Raw genomic sequence first — 17,460 nt, 5'->3', positions numbered from 1 at the left:
GAAGAAAGATCTAGACGTCTTCTGGACCTCTGCAACCTTTGGAGTGAAGCGTGAGACCATTGCCTTGTGCTGCGTTGTCCTGGACACCGGACCTTTGCCTTTGCCTCGGCCTTTTCCACGCGATGAGCTTTCGCTGCGCTGCTCTGTCTTGGCCCTGGGATATCTGCATTCCCTCTTCATATGGCCTAGACGTCCACACGTGTAGCATTTCACTGCCTTCAAAGCTTTGGCGCCATCTGGTGGTTCCACTGCACTATGGGATGACGTCTGTGAAGTCTCCCCCTTGCCCATGCAGCTATCACCCTGGCGGTCTGCTTCATTCTGAATCATGGCAGTATCACTGGCTACTGTGAGTTGAGCATTTGGCTGATTGGCATCAAATTCCCCACTTGCCTCATCCAGCCTTCTGCAGCTAGCCATCATGACTTTGGCATTAGCCTTCTGCGTCATCTCTGCTGCTTTAAATCAGGCTGCTTTATACATGCTGCGTCTGTTTACAGCTGCTTCAATCCAAAAGCAAATTCAAAAACAGCCTCTGCTTTGTGAACCTGTGCCTTTCTGCTTAACTGCTTTGCTTATCTGCAGCTGCTTCAAACCGCATTCCAAAGGCAAGTTCAAAAGTGAAAGTTCTCTCTGCTGTCTTAAATTCATGCTGCGACACTGCTGCAGCTGCTTTACTTTCGATTTCCCCCAGCATAGGAAAAATTTATCCTTCTAGCCTTTTGCCTGTGCCACGGCAAAACCGGCTATAAAAGTTCAAAGTCCAGCCATAAAGCCATTAATTAGAAGCTGGCAGGCTGCCCGGAGCTGTAGCACATACCTCATCAAATCATCTTGACGCGCAGAGATATCGTCCGATCCGGCCCTCTGCATTCCGATCCTTTGCCGGCACTCCAATTCTTTGCTCCTTTGTTCCTTTGCCAGGAGCCCGACTTCTGGTGTCCATTCTCAAAACACTGCGTTTTTCTGGGCCCGGAACCAAATGTTGGAGATAAGCAGTGTCCAGTGCACAGCGGAATGATGAAAAGTACGTGCCAACATGCTCTATATTACTTTATTTACACTTCAAAGCTGGTAATTTACAGAAAAACATTTTCCCTCTGCCGGAGCAGAGAAAGGCATCCTCTCTCCTCTAAAGCACGGAGAGAATCACACTGAACTGCAAAGAACAGTGAAAAACAGGAAACCAGTGTACGTCACATCCAGTCTCCTTTCCCGTGAGAAAACCCAACAGCACTTGACTGCGGAATGTAAACATTGTCTTGTGACAAGCACTTCGCTGCTCAGTGAAGGAAGCAGAAACCAACAGATGGAAACCAGGATTTCCAGATGAAAGGCTTAGATGAAGTTGACAAAACAGCCCTTGACTGTGCCAAGAGAGTCTTGAGCAGGAGACAAGGGCAGCGGGAGAGATTTTTCCACCTTTGTGGCAGGGCTCTGAAAAGTGTGTGGCAGAGGCAGGGGACCAGGAGTGGGGAGTGGTGATTTATGGGATGTGACACCAACCGCAAGGCAGGAGCCAGAATGCCAGTCCCTGACATTCAAGCAAAACAGAAAAGGCCACTGTCTCTACGTCATCCTCCCTGCCTGCCCACCACCAGAGATGCAGAGGAAGTTGCCACAGCAGCTATGGCAGGTGGCGGCACAGGAGGCAGGTATGGGACGTGGGTGGCGCTGTGGTCTAAACTACCGAGCCTCTTGGGAGGTCGGCGGTTTGAATCCCCGCGACGGAGTGAGCTCCCGTTGCTCGGTCCCTGCTCCTGCCAACCTAGCAGTTCGAAAGCACTTCAAAGTGCAAGTAGATAAATAGGTACCGCTCCGGCGGGAAGGTAAATGCTGTTTCTGTGTGCTGCTCTGGTTCGCCAGAAGCGGCTTAGTCATGCTGGCCACATGACCCAGAAGCTGTACACCGGCTCCCTCGGCCAATAAAGTGAGATGAGCGCCGCAACCCCAGAGTTGGTCACGACTGGACCTAATGGTCAGGGGTCCCTTTACCTTTACCTTAAGAACTGTTAGGATTTTAGATAGCTGATGCTGGCTAGTGTGATTAGTATAAATCACATGAGATGTCTGAGAAGAGTGTGGGAATGGAAGACTGTCTTATCTCTTCCGTCTGAGAGTGTTACAGTCATACCTCTTGTTACGTTCGATTCAGGTTACGTCTTTTCAGGTTGCGTCCCGCAGCAACCCGGAAGTACCGGAAAGGGTTACTTCCAGGTTTCGCCTCTCGTGCATGCGCAGACGTCCAAAATGACATCGCGCGCTGCACAGAAGCGGTGAACTGTGACCCGCGCGTGCGCAGACCTGCAGGCACAGGTTGAGTTCCTCTCAGGTTGCGAACAGGGCTCCTGAACGAATCCTATTCACAACCAAAGGTACCACTATACAGTGGTACCTCGGGTTACATACGCTTCAGGTTACATACGCTTCAGTTTACAGACTTTGCTAACCCAGAAATATTACCTCGGGTTAAGAACTTTGCTTCAGGATGAGAACAGAAATTGGGCTCCGGCGGCACGGTGGCAGCAGGAGGCCCCATTAGCTAAAGTGGTGCTTCAGGTTAAGAACAGTTTCAGGTTAAGAACGGACCTCCGGAACGAATTAAGTACTTAACCAGAGGTACCACTGTATTGCACTGTACTTTCGCTTTTGCTGTATGCTGTTTTCTGCCAGAGTTTGGAGGGCATAGATATGATTATGGATTCTCTGTATATATTGTGATTAAACATAGTTTAGATCTATGAATGTTTGTATCTTCTTGCTGTGTGATGCCGGAAGACTTGCATGCACTTTTCATATGAGAAGTGTCGCAGAAGGGCACTCTGGATTGAAGGAACATGCCATGTCAGAGACGTGTCTACTGGGAGATGCTCGGAGGTACTGGGGGTCTGCCATCCCCCCCCCCCCCAGGAGCATTTGCCAACAAGAATATTGTTGTTTCGGTTGTGTGGATCTTACTGGCCCCAGATATGGAAAGAAGATAAAGTTCCTACCAGAGAAGAATGGCAGAAGAAGTTAATGCTGAAATGGCCAAAAATAACTGGAAGAGTCAGAAATCAGGAAGACCAAAATTTTAATAAGGAATGGGGAACATTTATAACTTACCGTAAAGACCACTGTAAACAGTTAAAATCTTTAGTAGGATTGGAATAGCACTTGTAGTTTAAAGTTGGTTCTGGACATAATGGAAGAAGTAAAGGGTTTGGATTATCATAAAAGATGCGGGAGGAACTGATTAATAATAGAGCCCAAAAAGGGGAGGATGGAAGTCCAGGAGATTCCTTGGAATTTTGTTTTTATTATTTATGTTTAATATATCTCTGTAAAATTCTAATTTTAAAAATCAAATAAATAAATTTAATAATAATAATAATAATAATAATAATAATAATAATAATAAACATCCTTGTTTCAAAAAGGCTGCCCAGATGTGTAGAATGTTGACATTGTTGTAATCTGTATTTACTTATCATTGGTTTTAATTGGTTTTTAATGTTTTAAACAGCTGTTTTAACTATTTTTACTGATAAGCTTACTGTTTTATTCTTTTCGTAAGCTGCTTTGAGATTTGTTTGTCGTTACAGTCAAGCAGCATAGAAATTTTGCAAAGTAAAAATAAATAATCAATGATAAAAGACCACAGACTCACAGCTGCAATTGAAGCAAATCTATCAATTTATTGGTGTGCAATGCTTCATTTAAGGAGCATTATTGTCTTCATAAAATTTGAAGAAAATAAAGCAACAAAGCAATGTAATATTGCACTTTTATATAAAAAAAATTAATATTGCATAACTATAGCATTATACTTGCATTGACAAAGCAATCACAGGTTGTCATTTCTGATGCTAAATGAAGATTTGGCCTCCAGCTCATCAAATCATGAGGCAGAATTTCTAAGCTCCATGGCATATCCTAATTTCTGAATTTCCTAGCACACTTAGCACTTTTGAATAAAAATCATAGTTACCCAGTCATCACTGTGGGCCAAGATCAGGCACTCTTCAGCTAATTGAAAGGAACTAGGAGTAGCAGAGTGGAATTCCCCATATATATTTTTGTTTCATTACTTACATTGCTTAACCCACATTAAGACCTAGACTATGTGTTATATTTATCTGGGAGAAAACCACAACTAGGACTCCTGCTTTTCCAGCACTTCTTTACTCAGGTCACTAGGAAAACATTCCAGCGCATTCCATTTTCAATAATGTTATGATTCCACATTTGCCAAGACACCAGTGTTTCTTCATCATCTTCATTATGTTGATGCTTTCCAGGACGCTGAGGTCTCATCAGACTGTCAATGAGAGTCATCAAAAAGTTACAAAGTGACATGGAGTTTAATGTCATCCATTTTAGTCCATCATGGTTGCTCTACTGTTCGCTGAAGCTGATAGTTCTTTAAGCCTAGCAGGTTCAGTACAATGTTATACATTTCCAGTCAAAAGTAATATTCTTCTTGTTTTATGGGGATGGCAGCCTAGGCTTTCATTTAGGATCGGTATTGGGGAAATGGGAATTTTGTTCCATCAACAGCTGTATGACAAGTGGGTTAACCTTTTTCTAGCCTTGTCCAGACTACTCTCTTATTTTGTGTTACGTCATGCCCCCCCCCCATAGCAGCCATTTTGTGACTGCCACCAACAGCACTCCCTCGATGTTGAAAATGTGTCCACCAGTCTAAATAGGTTGGTGACCCCTGCCTGAGACTTTCCATATAGTAGCATCTGGCCCGGTCAATATTTTTATTTTATTTATTTATATTATTTCTATGCTACCCCTCATCATGTGCATTCAGGAATCGCCACAATAATTTAAAGCACTCAGCATAAGCAGCAAACAAAAGAAATGTAAATAAATGTAGGATAGCTTGGGATCGCAGATGGCCATCTAATCAAGCACTAGAAATACTATTAGTAATAGCAGTGGCAATGAAACGGTTAGTAATGGAAACCATATAGGGTTCCCAAATGGTCTTTTTCTTTCTTGACTTCCCCTGCAAAATGAATGAATCATGCGCAATCGTTTTGTTTGACACTGAGGAAGAAAGGGGAGTTACTGATTTATGATCAACTAAGGATTTTACAATGTTTTTCTATACCCTCCCCTTTCAACCAAGGCTGAGTGGACTAAATTCAAATTACCGTATTTTTCGTGCTATAAGACGCACCAGACCATAAGACGCACCTAGTTTTTGGAGGAGGAAAACAAGAAGAAAAATATTCTGAATCTCAGAAGCCAGAACAGCAAGAGGGATTACTGCGCAGTGAAAGCAGCAATCCATCTTCCTGTTCTGGCTTCTGGGATAGCTGTGCAGCCTGCATTCATGCCATAAGGCGCACACACATTTCCCCTTACTTTTTAGGAGGGAAAAAGTGAGTCTTATAGAGCAAAAAATACGGTATATTTGGGCTGGACCATGAGTGGAAGAAAGAGTAATTTGGTGAGATGAAGGACTGCTAATTATAACTGGCAGGAGTTTATTTATGTGACTTTGCTTTTTAACTGCGGGCTGAGGAAAATAATCCCCAGATTTTTAATGGCGGAGCAGGCATCATGTTGGGGGAGTTATTTATAGCCCAGCAAATCCTTGAACAACGGAAGGAATGTTTTCAAAGGAGTGGAATGTGAATAGACAAAGGACGATGGCAATAAACTGTCTCTTACACACCAGGTCTGGGAACAGAGTGCTCGAAGGATTACACACGTGAAATGGATTCTTATGTGTTTGGGAAGCAACAAAGCTGCTGATTGTAAGGAAACAAAGAAGGCCAGCTATGAAAATGGATTAAAACTATTAGAAGGATGAGAAGGTGATTAAAGAAGAAGAATGGAGTGCCATCATCAGGAAGCAAATGGACATATGTTTGTAACAGGAGCAGGAAACCTACCGTAATTATTTTTTAAAAAATTGTATTAAGATTAAATAATTTGGATTGATTTGTTAAAAATTTTAAAACTAATACAAATTAGGAGGGTGACAAACTGAAATTGCAGAGTTTTGAGAAATTAAAAGACAAAGTGCGAGATTGGCTTCATTATTATCAAATAAGGGAGGCTTACCGTTTGGACAAAAAAATTGGCTTCCAGGTGGAGAGATCAAAACTAGAAACAGAACTGTTAGAACCCAATACTAAGAACCTATCAAGAATGTATAACCTGCTGTTGAAGTGGAATACACTAGATGAGACAGTCAAATCAACTATGATAAAGTGGGCACAAGATATGGGTCATGACATTATGTTTGCTGACTGGGAACAGTTATGGACCACCGGGATAAAATTTATGGCATGTAATGCCTTAAGAGAAAATATCATGAAAATGATCTATAGGTGGTACATGACCCCAGTCAAGCTTGCAAAAATTTATCATTTGCCCAATAACAAATGTTGGAAATGCAATGAGACTGAAGGTACCTTCTATCACCTTTGGTGGACTTGCCTGAGGATTAAGGCCTTCTGGGAAATGATTTATAATGAAATTAAAAAGGTACTTAAATGTACTTTCCATAAGAAACCAGAGGCATTTCTCCTGGGCATGGTCGGCCAATTGGTGCCAAGGAAGGATAGGACGTTTTTTATGTATGCTACCACAGCAGCAAGGATTCTCCTAGCAAAGTATTGGAAGATACAAGAACTACCCACGCTGGAAGAATGGCAGGCGAAGGTGATTGACTATATGGGACTGGCAGAGATGACTGGCAGAATTCGTGACCAAGAGAAAGAGACGGTGGAAGAAGATTGGAAGAAGTTTAAAGTATATCTTAAAAATTGTTGTGATATTGATGAATGTTAAAATGTCAAGGTAAAGGAAAATATAGAATTACAGCTGTAATGGGTTGATAGATTAATTACCAGAAGAAATTTAAAAAAGACAATAAGTGATTAATTTAATTGGCCTGAAGGGTTGTTGAAGAAACTTTTAAAATAGGGAAGCAGAGAAGGGGAGGGAGGGGGAAGTCCGAGAAGTAAGGTTATGAAAATAAGATCTGAAATTATACATGTTTATATGTTTGTGTTTGTTTGTGTATGTTGATTGCTTTGTCTTTATTTGTGTTGAAAACTAATAAAAAAATTATATACAAATTAATTTAAAAGAAAAAAAGAAACGTTTAGTAATGTTGCTCCTAGTTGCTGTGGTGATAGTACTGATATTAAAATACGTGTGGTATGATTTCTCTGCTGCCATGGAAAGACTTACTGATTTAGACACATCTTGGATATACCCATAGCCCAGCTACACATTGTTTCATAAAAGGTGGTGATGATGGATCCTTTCGAAATCCTGATTTGCACTCAAACTGCATCCAGTAGTCCGACGCTCTCATGGATGTGGATTTAGTTATCGACCTCAGTTTGATATTGTTACGTTCCATGTCAGCATAATCTGCTCGACAAGTTTCTGAAGAAAAGCACAGAAAGAAAAAAATACTGCATTTTTCGCTCCATAAGACACACCTGAACATAAGACACAGCTAGTTTTTATAGGAGGAATGCAAGAAAAAAAAATTCTTTAAAGGGAGCGCTGAGCAGAGCCTGTGGGGCGTGTGTGTGCCGCTTGCAGGCTTTTTCCCGAGGAGGGAGAAGGGCAGTGTGCTGGTCCCGGGGGGGGGGTTACCGTGAGGCGTGGTCAAAGTCCGGTCCTGGGCCGAGGGTCTGGAGACTGTCCACCAAGGGGGAAGCGGGGTCCAAAGCAAGAAGCCGGGCGTGGTCGGGAACACCGGAAAAACAGGTCTGGGTACTGGCAGCAACAGGTTTCCAACGTCGTTGCTCCTGCAACTTGGGCCTGGGCTGACTGGCCTTTATCTCCTCTGAGGCCAGGGGCAGTCCCGGCCCACAGGTGACCCGCCTCTCCTGGCCTTAAGGCAAGCACGTCTCCTAAGAGAACCTAGTTTCCTCCACCTCTCTGCTCAGGAGAGGCTGGAGGGTTACTGGACCCAGAGGCAGCCTCACCTTCTCCTGACAGAGCTGGGAGAGGAGCACCAGCAGACAATGTGTCCTCAATCACCTCCGGAACCAGAGTGGATTCATCTGGTGTCTGCTCCTGAGGATCCGGCACAGGTGAGGGCCCTTCAGATTCAAGGCCCTGCCCCGACTCAGCTGGCCCTGGAGGCGGGGACTCCTGTGCAGGCTGGGATTCCTCCGGTTCAGCCTCTGAATCAGATTCCCAGGTCATCACAGGCAGCCTGCCACTGATGGGCTGCCCTCCTCCCTCCTCGGGGAAAAGTCCCAAAGAGCCGGACACATGCTCCGCACAGCTCTTTAAAGGGAGCACGGCTCTTGGGGGCTTTTCCGGGAAGCGGAGGGAGGGACTGAGGGGCTAAGCCAGAAGCTAGAACAACGAGAGGGAGCGCAGCGATCCCTCTCACTGTTCTGGCTTCTGGGATAGCTGCACAGCGTGCATTCGCTCCATAAGACGCACACACATTTCCCCTTACTTTTTAGGAGGGAAAAGGTGCATGTTATAGAACAAAAAATATGGTGATCATGTATATAGATGAATTCTTTTTAAACTGGGCTGGGCTGGGTAGCAATAGCTTTGAGTGCAATGCAGAACTCACTTGAACGAGCTGGTCAATGGCATCAAGTTAAAATGTACTATCTGCCAGTTACTCTAGCTTTTAGGCTACATCCACACATTGCAGAAGAGAGGTCCACTCTTTCCCTCTGCCTCTGACATTGGGAGGGCTAGCCAAAGGATGCCATGTATCTCTGCCACACTGCCAAATCCATTATAATGAGTAGGCTTCTTAATAGAACAAGAATGAACAATGGTCGATTTTATACTTACGAAGGCATCTGGGCACGCCAACCCATTGACCATGTAAACATCTTGCACGTGGAGTGCCTTCCATTTCGTACATTCTGTAGCACTGATAAAAAACAGCTGAACCATGTACAAATTCTCGTCTTGAGGAGGCCAGGGTCATTGCATTATCAACATTAGGTGGAGGACCACAATTTATTGGGGACTCTACAATGAAAATATTGAAGAAGTTGTTATAGCAGATGACACTATGGTAAATGCCAGACTGCAGATACTAATACACTGTACACCTAGAAAGGCAAAGCAAACAGAATGGGGAATTCATCTTAATTTAAAATGAAACAAAATGATGTAAGGCATCTTCCTATAAACTCTTTGATTGGGTTCTAGAGTAGATATATGATAATCTTAACTGCCATCATGCATCTCCCCCCAAACATCTATCTTGTTATGAACCCACAAGGTGCCACAGTACTCTTTTTTTGTTGGCACATGTCTCTAGAGAAAGGCCATTGGTCAGTGGTAGGGCACATGCGTTGAAAGATCCCAGGTTCAGTCTTAGCATCTAAGGCATTAGAGGAGATCTGTGAATAGGTCTCCTGCTGCTTCTTTTTAATGAAAAAAATAATTGGAGCTATGTGGAGGATTCAGATTGGTGCTGTGATCTGTACTTTCTTTACAATTTGCCTGATAAATTTTGACTCCCTTTCTCTCACACTCATTGGTGCTATGAAAGATGATAAGAATTGCTAAGTTGTGGGTGAACATATCAGACGACACAGTGATTCTTCAAACAGCTCTTGTTTATTCACACGCCAGAACAGAACTGAACTGAAGGGTTCAGCCAGCCTGCTTATATAGAGCTCCACTAGAACGCAACAGTAACCACTTTCTGTAACTATCCAATCACTGAATGTCACTTTCAATCCCTTATTTGCATATGTGGACCTGAGTGAAGACTATCTACAGTATCCCCCTGCTGGCCCAGGGTGAGAACTTCAGTACATAGCAAGAATAGTTTGGGTGGGGGTAGGCTGTATGCCTGAGCCCCCTTCTAATGCCTGGATCCAGCATGGATTCAATTCCTGGGACAGCCAGGCTAGATTCTTGGTGAGGTAATGGCCTTCTAAGTATGGTATTAAGGTAGCAAAGAAAGGAGTCAGAAAGATTTATTTAAAAAAAAAAAAAGATAAATGCCAGAGTGCAGGATTGAGTTATATGAGCTAGAAGCTAGAAGGCTCTTCATATTTATTTAGCCTTGCTCTTTTCTAAGAAAGCAAATATATTAACATTTGATGTGCACATGTCAGGGACTGGACATCGGGGAAGGAATGGTGAAGAGCTCTTCCTCCTCCTCCAGAACCTTCCAGAGAAGAGGAAGATTGTATAGATTTACAGCAGTGGTTTGCAGGAGGTCACATCTCAGAGGCTGAAGAGGGGGAAAGCTAGGAAATAATGGGAGAGGAGCAGGAAGAAGCAGCACCAGGGGAGAGACAGCTGACAGACTCAGTGTCATTAGAAAGCATGCCAGACCCCCCTCTCCCAGAACCTGGCAGGCATTGAAAGTAGGAGAGCAGAGAGTTCAGAGGCAGAAGGCACAGATCAGCCACCGTAGGGATGATGTATAATGGGAGAGACGGAGGGGATGGGGTTTCACTCGGAGCAACACCATTGCTCATAGCTGTCAACGTTTCCCTTTTTTTAAGGGAAATTCCCTTATTCCGAATAGGATTCCTCGCAAGAAAAGGGAAAAGTTGACAGCTATGCCATTACTCCAAGAGGCTGCCTCTCTCTGTGAATATTGAATACATAGCTGTCAACCTTCCCTTTTTTGCTGGAAATTCCCTTATTCCAGCACCGTTTTCCTCTGCTTCTCGCTGCTATCCCAGATTGTTAGATATCCCGTAGACTGTCCCCGGGACAGGTGAGGCTGCTGACCCCTTATTTTCAAATCTGAAAGTTGACAGCTATGATTGAATAAAAGACATTGGTAAGAGCTTTCCTTGTCTGTCTATTCCTGGAAGCCTACCGTGGAGGGATCAGATTCCCTGGCACATGACAGCACATCAGTGTGGCAGCTCCAAATATAGTGGTACCTCGGGTTACATACACTTCAAGTTACATACGCTTCAGGTTACAGACTCTGCTAACCCAGAAATATTACTTTGGGTTAAGAACCTTACTTCAGGATGAGAACAGAAATCGTGCAGCACGGCGCAGCGGCAGCCGGAGGCCCCATTAGCTAAAGTGATGCTTCAGGTTAAGAACAGTTTCAGGTTAAGAACAGACCTCCAGAACAAATTAAGTACTTAACCCAAGGTACCACTGTACAGTAAATGAAAAAATTAGTGAGAGCAATCCTTGGGATCTTGAGCTTGGGGCAATAGGAGACATTTTCTGGGTACATATCACATCACTTCCTTAACCCTGGTGACAACCGACAATGCAGATTCTACAATGAAAAGATTAGGGCCCTAACAGACGTTTGCATTGGTGCCGTTCTCCAGCTTACCAGAATCAGACAAGGGGTCCACCAGGTGTTCGTAAGGAACTTGTCCCGGAAATACTGCGACTGAAAGAGAAAGAAATGGAATGTGAAAAAGAGGGTAGCAAGCTGTGGACTTGACTACCTTTTGTTGATGGAGGAACTCAGATTAATTCTGCAGTAATGCCAGTAGTAAAGTATTCAGTTCTGAATTGGTAAGGTCTGTCATTTATCAGGAGGCTGAAACATTTATCCCTCTCATCTACCGTATTTTTCACCCTATAAGACGCACCAGACCACAAGACACACCTAGTTTTTGGAGGAGGAAAACAAGAAAAAAAATATTCTGAATCTCAGAAGCCAGAACAGCAAGAGGGATTGCTACGCAGTGAAAGCAACAATCCCTCTTGCTGTTCTGGCTTCTGTGATAGCTGCGCAGCTTGCATTCGCTCCATAAGATGCACACACATTTCCCCTTACTTTTTAGGAGGGAAAAAGTGAGTCTTATAGAGCAAAAAATACGGTGTTCATTCATCCGAAAAACAATATAATATCCAACTCACATTCTGTCATGTTGAGAAAGATGTGCTTTTCATTAAGAGCTAAATCTGCTATTTCTGGTGGGAAGGAAAAGGGAAGTAGGGATATTATACTCCCAAACCACCTGTAGCTACTTTTATATATACAAGGGAACAAACAGTGAAACAATACCAACTTGGCTCATAGTGCAGAAGTTTCTTGTCCATTTGGTTCAAGCATTTCATTCAACAACCTGGTCTTATCAATTACTAAAGTTTTAAATGGAGGACAACAAGCCCATCATTTATTTATTTATTTATTTATTTAAAAATTATGAGTACAGCATGTCAATGAATATCTTCCACAAGAAGCACAGCTGCTTAATAAGTTCAGCAGCAGAACTTGGGGTCTCAAATTTCAGCTCTGCCTTGTGCAATGCCAAAATTCAGGGGGCCCCCACCTCTATTCTAAATAATACTTGTGGCATCCCCTGAGGCTCTGTGCCCAATGTGACTGAACTGGTCTTGCCCCTCACCCCCCTAAAATCTGCCTCAGATGTGTTGCAAATCAGGTGGCTGAGTTCACAAAATTTGTAATCATTCAAAAAACAAAAAAAGGACACTCAGGCAACCCATCCTCAGAAGTAGGGACGGAAGAGCTCTTTGTTTCCAGACTGTCTCGCCAGAGTGGTGCATGCTCTAGTTATCCCCCGCTTGGACTACTACAATGAGCTCTACGTGGGGCTACCTTTGAAAGTGACTTGGAAACTGCAACTAATCCAGAATGCAGCAGCTAGACTGGTGACTGGGAGCAGCCGGCGGGACCATATAACACTGGTCCTGAAAGACCTGCATTGGCTCCCAGTACGTTTCTGAGCACAATTCAAAGTGTTAGTGCTGACCTTTCAAGCCCTAAACGGCCTCGGTCCAGTATACCTGAAGGAGCATCTCCACCCCCATCATTCACTGAGGTCCAGCTTCGAGGGCCTTCTGGTGGTTCCCTCACTGCGAGATGTGAGGTTACAGGGGACCAGACAGAGGGCCTTCTCAGTAGTGGCACCCGCCCTGTGGAATGCCCTCCCATCAGATGTCAAGGAAATAAACAACTATCTGACTTTTAGAAGACATCTGAAGGCAGCCCTGTTTAGGGAAGTTTTTAATGTTTGATGTTTTATCGGTTTTTTAATATTCTGTTGTGAGCCACCCAGAGTGGCTGGGGGAACCCAGCCAGATGGGCAGGGTTTAAATAATAAATTAGTACTAGTAGTACAGTCGTACCTCGGGTTAAGAACTTAATTCATTCTGGAGGTCTGTTCTTAACCTGAAACTGTTCTTAACTTGAGGTACCACTTTAGCTAATGGGGCTCCCGCTGCCGCCGTGCCACCGCCGCACAATTTATGTTCTCATCCTAAAGCAAAGTTCTTAACCTGAGGTACTATTTCTGGGTTAGTGGAGTCTGTAAACTGAAGCGTTTGTAACCTGAGGTACCACTGTAGCAGTATTTGTTTCCTTTCAAAACAATGTATGGCAGAGGGGGAAATGAACACCGCACCAAAATTCAGGCTTGGATAACAACTGCCCAAATGAATGCTGTGATCCAGGCATGCGCAGAGAAGTGCAGTGGATCTGGGCTCTTCTACATATTTCAAAATCCAATAAGCCAACTATGCTGGGGTTTCAGAAGACTAGCTTTGCCATAGGAAGGTCTTTTGGCCTTTTGGCCTACAAGACCTTCTTCAAATGTATTTCAGGATTATGGTGGGAGCAACAAGGTAGACCTCACTGGATGTCTCTCCACCCAGTGAGACAAGAAGAACTGGGACTTCTACACTAAAGTTACCAGATTTTTTTTTCAATGAATCTGGGGACCCTTTTCAACTTCCTACTAAATAGATGGGTTTTGTCAGGGGACTGATTTGTAAATCTGGGGACTGTCCCCAGGAAACGGGGACGTCTGGTAACCTTATTCTACACAGGCCTTCTATGTAGCAGCACTCAGATGCTGGGGTTCATTTCTGAAAGGAGATTAGCTGTCCATATCATTTACTCATCAAAGTATTATCTGAGAGTAGCTCACTGATGTTTTTAAAATATATATTTTTGCTACTATTTTTATAAGCAGTTTCCGTTATACTGTTTGTATTCTATTGTTTTTAGTTACTCTTTTTAAAAAATAAAAATCTGCATATCGTTCTGGGGGGTAGAACTGATTTCAAGTGGAAGACTTAAAAAATGGATGTGGTTTATCATAGATAAAATGAACTCTCTCTCTCCCACCCCCTTAGCTGGCGAGCCTGCACCAGCACAGCACATGGAAACGCCGTTTACCTTCCCGCTATAAAGCGGTCCCTATTTATCTACTTGCACTTAAGAGTGCTTTTGAACTGCTAGGTGGGCAGGAGCTGGGACCGAACGACGGGAGCTCACCCCGCCGCGGGGATTCGAACCGCTGACCATACGATCGCAAGTCCTAGGCACTGAGGTTTTACCCACAGCGCCACCCGCGTCCCTTAATGGATAGAGGAACGCTGCAAAGCAGAAATACTGATGGAACCTGCTCCTTCAGCTGATGCTGGAACATGTCTACACAAGGCGATTTCTTCTGAGTCAGCACAATTTCTGACCTACGCCCCTTAGCTCAAAGAGTTTGCTGTCATCCTGGCTCTTCCACAGTGCTTGCCACTGCACCGTCACTTTGGATTGGAACAGAATGGTAAAAAACCAACAACCTCACACTAAACCTCTGTCTATGCCAGGTTCTGGTGCCATCCAACATGTTCAAAACACCAAACAAAATAACACCACAGTAATCAACCGAGCAGAAGTCTTGAGTTAGGAATGGGTGAGAGAAATTAATGGGTAAATCTGAACATGTCTGAGCCTAGTGAAGGAAGAATAAAAGCAAATGCCAGTGCATTCACAGCTTTTATTGTAGTAGTAGTAGTAGTAGTAGTAGTAATAATAATAATAATAATAATAATAATAATAATAATAATAATTTATTTATACCCCGCCCATCTGGCTGGGCCTCCCCAGCCACTGTGTGGCTTCCAAAAAAAATATTGAAATACTCTAATACATCAAACATTAAAAGCTTCCCTGGTCTGGTAGTTGTTGTTCTCTTTGACATCTGGTGGGAGGGAGTTCCACAGGGAGGGCGCCACTACCGAGAAGGCCCTCTGTCTGGTTCCTTGTAACTTGGCTTCTCGCAGTGAGGGAACTGCCAGAAGGCCCTCGGTGCTGGACCTTAGTGTCTGGGTAGAAAAATGGGGGTAGAAACGCTCCTTCAGGTATACTATACCGAGGCTGTTTAGGGCTTGAAAGGTCAGCACCAACACTTTGAATTGTGCTCGGAAACGTACTGGCAGCCAATATAGGTCTTTCAAGACCGGTGTTATATGGTCTCGGCAGCTGCTTCCAGTCACCAGTCTAGCTGCCGCATTCTGGATTAGTTGTAGTTTCCGGATCACCTTCAAAGGTAGCCCCATGTAGAGCACATTGCAGTAGTCCAAGCGGGAGATAACCAGAGCATGCACCACTCTGGCGAGACAATCCGCAGGCAGATAGGGTCTCAGCCTACGTACCAGATGGAGCTGGTAAACAGCTGCCCAGGACACAGATTTGACCTGCACTTCCATGGACAGCTGTGAGTCCAAAATGACTCCCAGGCTGCGCACCTGGTCCTTGAGGAGCACAGTTACCCCATTCAGGACCAGGGAATCCTCCACACCTGCCCGCCTCTTGTCCCCCAAAAACAGTACTTCTGTCTTTTAGAAGCTGATTAAGCATCATTAAGCAACAAACAAGTATTCATTGGCCAGTAGATACAAGATGCAACATAAATCTTAAAGAAACTTTAAACTGGCAAGGGATGTAGGAAATCCTAACATTTTCACCAGACATGTTTTAGTTTTATAATATTTCTCTTGGAAGGGTGGCTATTAATTAATTTATTAATTATGTACAAAATGTCTACATTACCTCTTGGGGGGGGGGGACCTACTCCAAAGCCAATATCCCATCCCTCTGCTGCCTGAAAGAATTCTTATTTTGACTTGAATAACTTACGCTGCTGGAAAATACAGCATCTCCACAGGAGGAGCAGAACAACGTAACTCAGGCCGTTCATGTCAGTATTCCAGGCAGTTGTCAAAGCTTCTGACCAGTTTGGACTTTTTAGCAAATAGGTCTGGTGGCTGTCCTTGAAAAGGTCTTTCACCTTCTCTAGGTCCATCGAATTAATCATTGACTTGTTGCCACGCGGCAAAGTTCATCAGGCTTCTGCTGCAAAAATAATGGATTGTAAAAGGTAGCATTTGGAGGATATAACCTGGAGGTGGGCAGGCCCAAAGGCAAAACCAGATGAAGCAACAAAATTATTTTTTTACATTTATAAAGGTAAAGGTAAAGGTACCCCTGCCCGTACGGGCCAGTCTTGACAGACTCTGGGGTTGTGCGCCCATCTCACTCAAGAGGCCAGGGGCCAGCGCTGTCCGGAGACACTTCCGGGTCACGTGGCCAGCGTGACATCGCTGCTCTGGCGAGCCAGAGCCGCACACGGAAACGCCGTTTACCTTCCCGCTGGTAAGCGGTCCCTATTTATCTACTTGCACCCGGAGGTGCTTTGGAACTGCTAGGTTGGCAGGCGCTGGGACCGAGCAGCGGGAGCGCACCCCGCCACAGGGATTCGAACCGCCGACCTTTCGATCGGCAAGTCCTAGGCGCTGAGGCTTTAACCCACAGCGCCACCTGCGTCCCTTTTACATTTATACAGTAGACTAATTTGCACGTCTGTGGGAGCATGCAAATACCCCTCTGCCCTCTTCCATATTATCAAGACCATCATAGGATTTGAGGACAAACCCAACTAGGCAGTAATCTTTGAGGTATAAAGTAGGGATCATTGAGGAGTGTCGCTTGGGAAGAGTTCTGAGAGCCAGATTGAGGGGTCTGGGGGGGAAGGCAATTAGAAAAGGGGTGGGTGGGCTTCATGAGCAGAGGTTGCAGCCCCTAGTAAAGTCGTACCTTGGAAGTCAAGCAGGATCTGTTCCAGAAGTCTGCTCAACTTTCAAAATGTTTGGAAACCAAAGCACGGCTTCTGATTGGCTGCAGAAAGCCAATTGGAAGCCGTGGAAGCCCCGTCGGACATTTGGCTTCCAAAGAACGTTTGCAAACAGGAACAGTCACTTCTTGGTTTGCGGCATTCGGGAGCCAAAACGTTCGAGAACTAAGCTGTTTGAAAAACAAGGTATGACTGTACTAAATAAATACAATGGCAGACTTCTTGCTTCCTGAAGTGAAGGGACCTTTCATACCCTCCAACATTTCTCTGATGAATATAGGGACGTCCTAAGGAAAAGTGGGACATTCTTCTCCCTTGCTGCTATTACCAGCCTTTTCTGCTTTTCCAGTGTTGAAGTATCAGCAATAATGTTAGGAAGGTAAAAGAAGAAATTGACATTTTTACCAAGAGTTCGGGCAACGCATGATAGTATCTGACCAACCACCATCATTATTAGACAGGACAAGTGAGACTTGCAGCAAATATAGTGTGAAGTGCTTCTGGATTCTGCAAGACAGTCCCTTTCTTATTTAATTGCTTTTCTTTCCAGGATACTCCATTCCATTTGGCATAAGTTTTCTTATCCCAACTGACAGTTAGCCTTCTGTGACCACTGAGCATTTTC

General features: G+C 44.3%; 1 protein-coding gene and 1 long non-coding RNA gene across 2 annotated transcripts; one reads left to right on the top strand and one right to left on the bottom strand.

Annotated features, from left to right (window-relative positions):
• Window positions 1–1,313: 1,313 nt before the first annotated feature.
• Window positions 1,314–5,975, top strand: LOC310847545. The gene is made up of 2 exons (XR_014565888.1): window positions 1,314–1,655; window positions 5,678–5,975. It is a non-coding gene; the product is annotated as an uncharacterized lncRNA (long non-coding RNA).
• On the bottom strand, window positions 3,658–16,054 carry LOC310847521 (complement factor H-related protein 2-like). The gene is made up of 5 exons (XM_083745381.1): window positions 15,842–16,054; window positions 11,282–11,341; window positions 8,794–8,976; window positions 7,204–7,404; window positions 3,658–4,300 (listed from the first exon to the last, which is right to left on the bottom strand). The coding sequence occupies exons 1-4, from the start codon at window positions 16,017–16,019 to the stop codon at window positions 7,208–7,210; spliced, it is 618 nt and encodes a 205-aa protein (XP_083601507.1). The 5' UTR covers window positions 16,020–16,054; the 3' UTR covers window positions 3,658–4,300; window positions 7,204–7,207.
• Between the last annotated feature and the right edge of the window lie 1,406 nt (window positions 16,055–17,460).

The sequence above is a fragment of the Podarcis gaigeae genome (assembly GCF_964106915.1).
Source record: "Podarcis gaigeae genome assembly, chromosome: 6".
NCBI classification, from domain to species: Eukaryota; Metazoa; Chordata; class Lepidosauria; order Squamata; family Lacertidae; genus Podarcis; species Podarcis gaigeae.
Note: the sequence above shows the minus strand (reverse complement) of the source record. Positions and strands in the feature narration are given on the sequence as shown.